Source organism: Equus asinus, chromosome 2 (genome assembly GCF_041296235.1).
Source record: "Equus asinus isolate D_3611 breed Donkey chromosome 2, EquAss-T2T_v2, whole genome shotgun sequence".
NCBI lineage: Eukaryota > Metazoa > Chordata > Mammalia > Perissodactyla > Equidae > Equus > Equus asinus.
This window is the reverse complement of record NC_091791.1, coordinates 114,882,766-114,888,765: the sequence shown is the minus strand read 5'-3', so window position 1 is coordinate 114,888,765 and position 6,000 is coordinate 114,882,766. Positions and strand designations below refer to the sequence as shown.

The 6,000-nt window shown below is 46.1% G+C and overlaps 1 protein-coding gene across 1 annotated transcript in view; it reads left to right on the top strand.

Moving 5' to 3' along the window:
* Window positions 1-4,150: 4,150 nt before the first annotated feature.
* The window catches only part of MTMR10 (myotubularin related protein 10), a 48,866-nt gene continuing 47,016 nt past the window's right edge, over window positions 4,151-6,000 (top strand). Inside the window, exons 1-2 of the mRNA XM_014845476.3 lie at window positions 4,151-4,625; window positions 5,223-5,283. Of these exons, the coding sequence (XP_014700962.2) occupies window positions 4,566-4,625; window positions 5,223-5,283 (121 nt within the window). The 5' untranslated portion in view covers window positions 4,151-4,565. The remainder of the gene's footprint in view (window positions 4,626-5,222; window positions 5,284-6,000) is intronic.

Sequence of the window (6,000 nt, the reverse complement as noted above, 5' to 3'; positions counted from 1 at the left end):
GACACATGAAAAGATGCTCATCATCACTAATCATCAGGGAAATGCAAATCAAAACTACACTAAGATATCACCTTACACCTGTTAGAATGGCAAAAATATCCAAAACCAAGAGTGACAAATGTTGGAGAGGCTGTGGAGAAAAGGGAACCCTCATACACTTTTGGTGGGAATGCAGACTGGTCCAGCCACTATGGAAAACAGTATGGAGATTCCTCAAAAAGTTAAGAATAGAAATACCTTATGATCCAGCCATCCCACTACTGGGTATCTATCCTAAGAAGCTGAAATCAGCAATTCCAAAAGTTCCAGGCACCCCTATGTTCATTGCAGCATTATTCACAGTAGCCAAGTCATGGAACCAACCTAAGTGCCCAGCAACTGATGATTAGATAAAGAAGATGTGGTATATATATACAATGGAATACTACTCAGCCATAAAAAAGGACAAAGTCCTTTTGGATAGTCCTATGGATAGACTTTGAGGGTATTATGTTGAGTGAAATAAGCCAGACAGAGAAAGACGAACTCTGTATGACTCCACTCATAGGTGGTAGTTAACATATGGACAAAGAGAACTGATCGGTGGTTGCCAGGGGAAAGGGGAGTGGGGGGAGGGCACTAGGGGTGAAGTGGTGTACCTACAACATGACTGATAATGATGTACAACTGTAATTTCACAAGGATGTTAACTTTCATAACCTTAATTAAAAAAAAAAAAAAAAAACACTGCAAAAGCTTCTTAACTTTCAGGCCCTGTGTGATCTGGCCTCCTCTTCCACTGGATTAGGCTGCTTCAGCTTCACTGGCCTCAAACATATCAGATAGGCTCTCACCTCAGGGCATTTGTACTGCTATCCCCTCTGACTACAATGCTCTTCCCCCTGATTTCCATCTGACTTGCTCCTTCACTCCCTTTGGCCTCTGCTCAAAGGTCACCCTATCAGAAAGGCCTTCCATGACCACACCCCACCTCCCATCAAAAATTAGAAGCCTCATCCTTCTCGTGTTTTATTTTGGCACTTGTTATCATCTCACATGTTATATATTAATTTTTTTATATCTTTCTACCCATAATGAAAATGCCGGAAAAGTAGGAACTTTGTTTTTTTAGTGATCTGGACCATTTTTAGCTCAGAGTTAGCACTCAATACAAATTTGGGGGGCCAGCCCCGTGGCCAAGTGGTTAAGTTTGCGAGCTCCACTTCGGCGGCCCAGGCTTTCACTGGTTCAGATGCTGGGCACGGACATGGTACCACTCATCAGCCCACGCTGAGGCGGCGTCCCACATGCCACAACTAGAAGAACCCATAACTAAAATATACAACTATGTACTGCAGGGATTTGGGGAGGAAAAAAAAAAGATTGGCAACAGTTGTTAGCTCAGGTGCCAATGTTTAAAAAAAATACAAGTTTGATAACTGAATGAATGAATGCATAATATACCCAGCACCTAATAGGTATTCAAGAAATGTTAGTTCTTTTTTTTTCTTTTCACAGGGAAAACAAATGATCTGTAGGGAATGCTAGTGTCCTCCATGATAGAAGAACCAATAATGGAAATAGAGTCAGAAAAATAGGAGGAAAACAAAATAGTGACATTAGAGCCTAAAGAAGGGAATAGTCAGCTATGCCAAAAATACAGAGTATCAAGAACAGGACTGAGAAGAGGCTATAGGATTAGTGTTATGGACTGCACTGTGTCCTCCCAAATTCGTACATTGAAGCTCTGACCCCCAATGTGACTATCTGGAGATAGAGACTCTAGGAGATAACTAAGGTTTAATGAGGTCATAAAGGGTGGCATCCTAATCCAATAGGATTAGTGACCTTATAAGAAGAGACACATTGTCTCTTTCCCCATCCCCATCCGTCCTGCTCCGCCCAAACCACCCCCCCCCCGCGCCGCCCCCCCACCCCCCATGGTGAAGACACAGCCACTGCCTGCAAGCCAGTCTGAGAGCTCTCACCAGAAATCTACTGTGCCTATACCTTGATCTTGGATTTCCCAGCCTCTGGAACTGTGAGAAGTAAACTTCCATTGTTTAAGCCACCTAGTCTGTGATATTTTGCTATGACAGCTTGGGCTGTCATATAATACAGTTAGATATCTGAAAGTGTCACAAAATTTAGGGTTAGGTCAATAACAAATCTAGACACCAGAGCTGTTCTACTTTTCAACTGTATGGTCACATTAGAATTATAGATCCTGAGAAAATCTGTACAGCAAAACCCAAATCACAGAGTAAGTCTTTTAAGTATAAAGAAACACCCACACATTGCTTGAAGAGTATTTGTGGAAAAAAATCCCTTTTTCCCCCAGTTTTATTGAGATGTAATTGACATACATCACCGTATAAGTTTAAGGTATACAGCATAATGGTTTGACTTTCATATATTGTGAAATGATTCATCTCACATAGATACAATAAAAAAAGAAAGCAAAAAAAGGGGGTTTTCCTTATGATGAGAACTCAGGCTTTACTCTAACAACTTTCATATGTATCATACAACAGTGTTAACTATGGTCATCATGCTGTACATTACATCCTTAGTACTTGTTTATCTTATAACTGGAAGTTTGTACCTTTCAACCACCTTTCTCTAACCCTCCCCCGACAATCACAAATCTGATCTCTTTTTCTATGAGTTTTTCTTTTTAGGAAGATTAGCCCTGAGCTAACTACTGCCAATGCTCCTCTTTTTGCTGAGGAAGACTGGTCCTGAGCTAACACCCATGCCCATCTTCCTCTACTTTATACGTGGGACGCCTACCACAGCGTGGCTTTTGCCAAGCAGTGCCATGTCCACACCTGGATCAGAACCAGTGAACCCCAGGGTGCCAAGAAGAGGAACGTGGGAACTTAACTGCTGCGCCACCGGGCCGGCCCCTCTATGAGTTTTTAAAAATCCATTTAATGTACAGAAATCACAGGCTATTCATAAAAGTTTTAAAATGTATGTGCACAACAGGTGTTTTTAATACCTATAACCCAATGGACTTAAGATTTTAAAAGTACAGTTGTGGTTTCTGAGCAAAATAGAATCATGTGTTATTCAAACAAATTAACCACAAAGGTTAGTAGGGTTCTGAATCCAGGATAAACTGTTTTCAGAGAAAAAAGCAATCTTTTGAATCTTTAAAGTTTTTGGTGTTCCCATTAGCGACACTTGCCAGTATGATCATGGTTTGTATGGCCACCTTGGAGCTTTCTTGGGACATTAATTATAAAACACTGGATTAGGGTTTTATTCTTCAAAGCATAAGAAAGATCTAGTCGCAACTAATAGATTCACCAAAATGTAACATCACTAATCCCCTTCCACCAAAGGCTGCTCCAATTCAGAAATATGTTGAGTTCTGAAGTGCCCTGCACTTGATATGCTGAATTTCGTCTGTTCTTTACAATTAATGGGCAGATTATTCGGTGCACGGGCTATTGAAGAACTCTCCACACCAACAAGGCCTTACTCTTGCTGGGCTTTGGGTTATTCATCTGCTCACTGGTATCTTTACATATGAGGATGTGCAAGAAAAGAAAGGAAAATAACTTGCTTAATATCTTTTTCCACATTAAATTTTAATAAGGAGGGTAGAAGTTATAAACTAAATTGAGGAGTCTGGATTGCCTGTCAATGTCATCCGTCAACAGTCCCCACAGCGCATGCAAGTCCCATGTAAATCAGCAGTCAGCTCAACTGGTAGGACATCCCTGTCTCAAAGCTTTGCGCAAAGACAAGAGACGGGGTGACGGAAGAAAATCTTTCTCAAGTGTGGGACCTTCAAGGGGGCTTTATCACACGCGGGACAGACCGCGCGAAACGTTTCTTCCTGGTCACTGTTGGCTGCATTGGTCCACTTTACAGGTGGCGGTCCCTCACACATTGGGCGCAGTGCGACTGGATGACTCCGGGGCACCCGGGTCCCCATGTCCCCGCTCCGGGCTCCTCCTGACTTCTTAAGAAAGCAATGATGCGCGAGCTGGGTGCCTAACGACCAGCAGTCAAGGGAGCTGTCCCAGCGAGAGAAGGACTGCGCGGCAGTCTGACAGACAGGGCCCAGCGCCACAGGGGTCCCCGCGGGATGCCCTGACCCCCGCGGGCCGCCGTAGGTCCCTGCGGCGCCGTGAACCCTGCTGGCCGCCGTAGGAGCACCCTCCCAAGGCCGCGCTCTCAAGATGGCTACCGGGCTCCGCTCCCTCCGGCGCCCTCGCTGAGGTCCCGGCTGCGGGCGCCCGGCGCAAGCTTGGCTTTGCGGCGCCAGCGCAGCCGAGCGGCCGGCCGCCGCTCCTGCGCACGCCGTCTGTCGGGGCGGGGCACTGGGCCCCTTCCGGGGATGGCCCCCGGCGCCCGGGTCGGCCCGACTCGGCCCCGGCTCCTCCCCGCTCGGGCGGGCGCTGCGCCGTGTCCCCGCCTGTCAGTCCGCCCGGCCCGGCTGGCCGCAGACGGGGCCTGGGCGGCCTCACGGAGAGCTCTGAGCCCGCGGGCGTCGGGAGGTGTCAGCGCTGCCGCTAGCCTGCGGTGGGTCCTGGGCTGCGACCCGACCGACGCGAAAAGGCGGCGGCACCATGTTCTCCCTCAAGCCACCCAGACCCACGTTCAGGTCCTACCTCTTGCCGCCGCCCCAGGTAAACAACCCCCTCCCCGCGAGCGCCCCTCTCCTTGGCGCTTCCGGGGAGCCGCCGGGCCGGCCCCCGGGAGCAAGGGAACCCCGGGAAGCTACCCCGTCTCCCTGTCCCCAGCCTGCGGTTGCCGGAGCCCCGGCGCGAGGAGACGCACCTTCTTGGGAGCCCCCACTGACTCGGTAGAAAGTTGTAAGACTGCCGCAGCCATTCTCTGCCTGGAGACCTGTGGTCCTTAGTTTTTCGGTGTGATGAGACCCAAAGTAGCGTTCGGAGCTGGATTCCCTTAGCTCTTCGCTCCCCACTGTGACCGCCAGCATGATCACTTCGCTTGTGGGCACCTGGTAGGAGAGGCTACTTATCTGCCATAAATCTGAACACCTGGAAGCGGCATAGGTAGTTATAATATTTTTGTTGTCAGACTCCCAAGTCGATAATGAGCAGATCTTAAAAGACCTCGGTAAATATGTGAAAGAATTTAAGGTGGGGGGTACAGAATCCGTGTCTGTCACGTATATCATCATTTAGAAAACAAAATTTGCTTTAGTATCTCACGAGAGGGAAAAAGTTTTAATTTTGATTTATTTTGCTAATATATTTCAGACTGACGATAAGATTAATTCGGAACCGAAGATTAAAAAACTGGAGCCAGTCCTTTTGCCAGGTAAACAGAGTTCTAACAGATAGTTTAGTAATGTGTTTTGGTCGCAGGTTATTCTGCCGACTAGTACCATGTGGTTAACTTTTCTCCTCTATTTACTTTAAACGTTAGCAAAAAATGTAACGACTGAGGGGGCAAAAGAAAAAGTTGTTTAGAACTAAACAGCATTAAAAAGTAATGATGAATTGGTGTTTGTCCTTGAAAATTTAAGCATCATAGAAAACTGTCAAGAATATCACTACCTCATTTCCTTTTTAGTCTTCTGAAATGTTCTTTTTTAAAGCAATGATTAATTGCTTAGGTAGTGAAAGTACTCTGCCCTTGATGTCCGTCTGCAACTTCATGCATTAGTGATTAATAGTCAAACCATTATTTTGGTAGTATGAAAAGCAACTTTTATTGTGTCTGGGTCTTTATACCAATAACAAAGCTTAGTGAACTTTGGATTACTTACTTGGCAGTTGTTTTTTGAAGGTGTCAGCTGTGTTTGCAAATTTACTTGTTTCAGTTCAGAATGGAGGCTCCCAGCAGAGGCACTGTTGACATTTTGGACCAGATAATTCTTTGTTGTAGGGGCTGTCCTGTGCATTGTAGGATGTTTAGCAGCATCCCTGACCTCTGCTCACTAGATGCCAGTAGTACCCCCTTCTCCATCTCCTGGTTGTGACGGAAATGTCTCCAGATTTTGCCAAAACTTTTTTTTTTGCCTCTGGGGCAAAA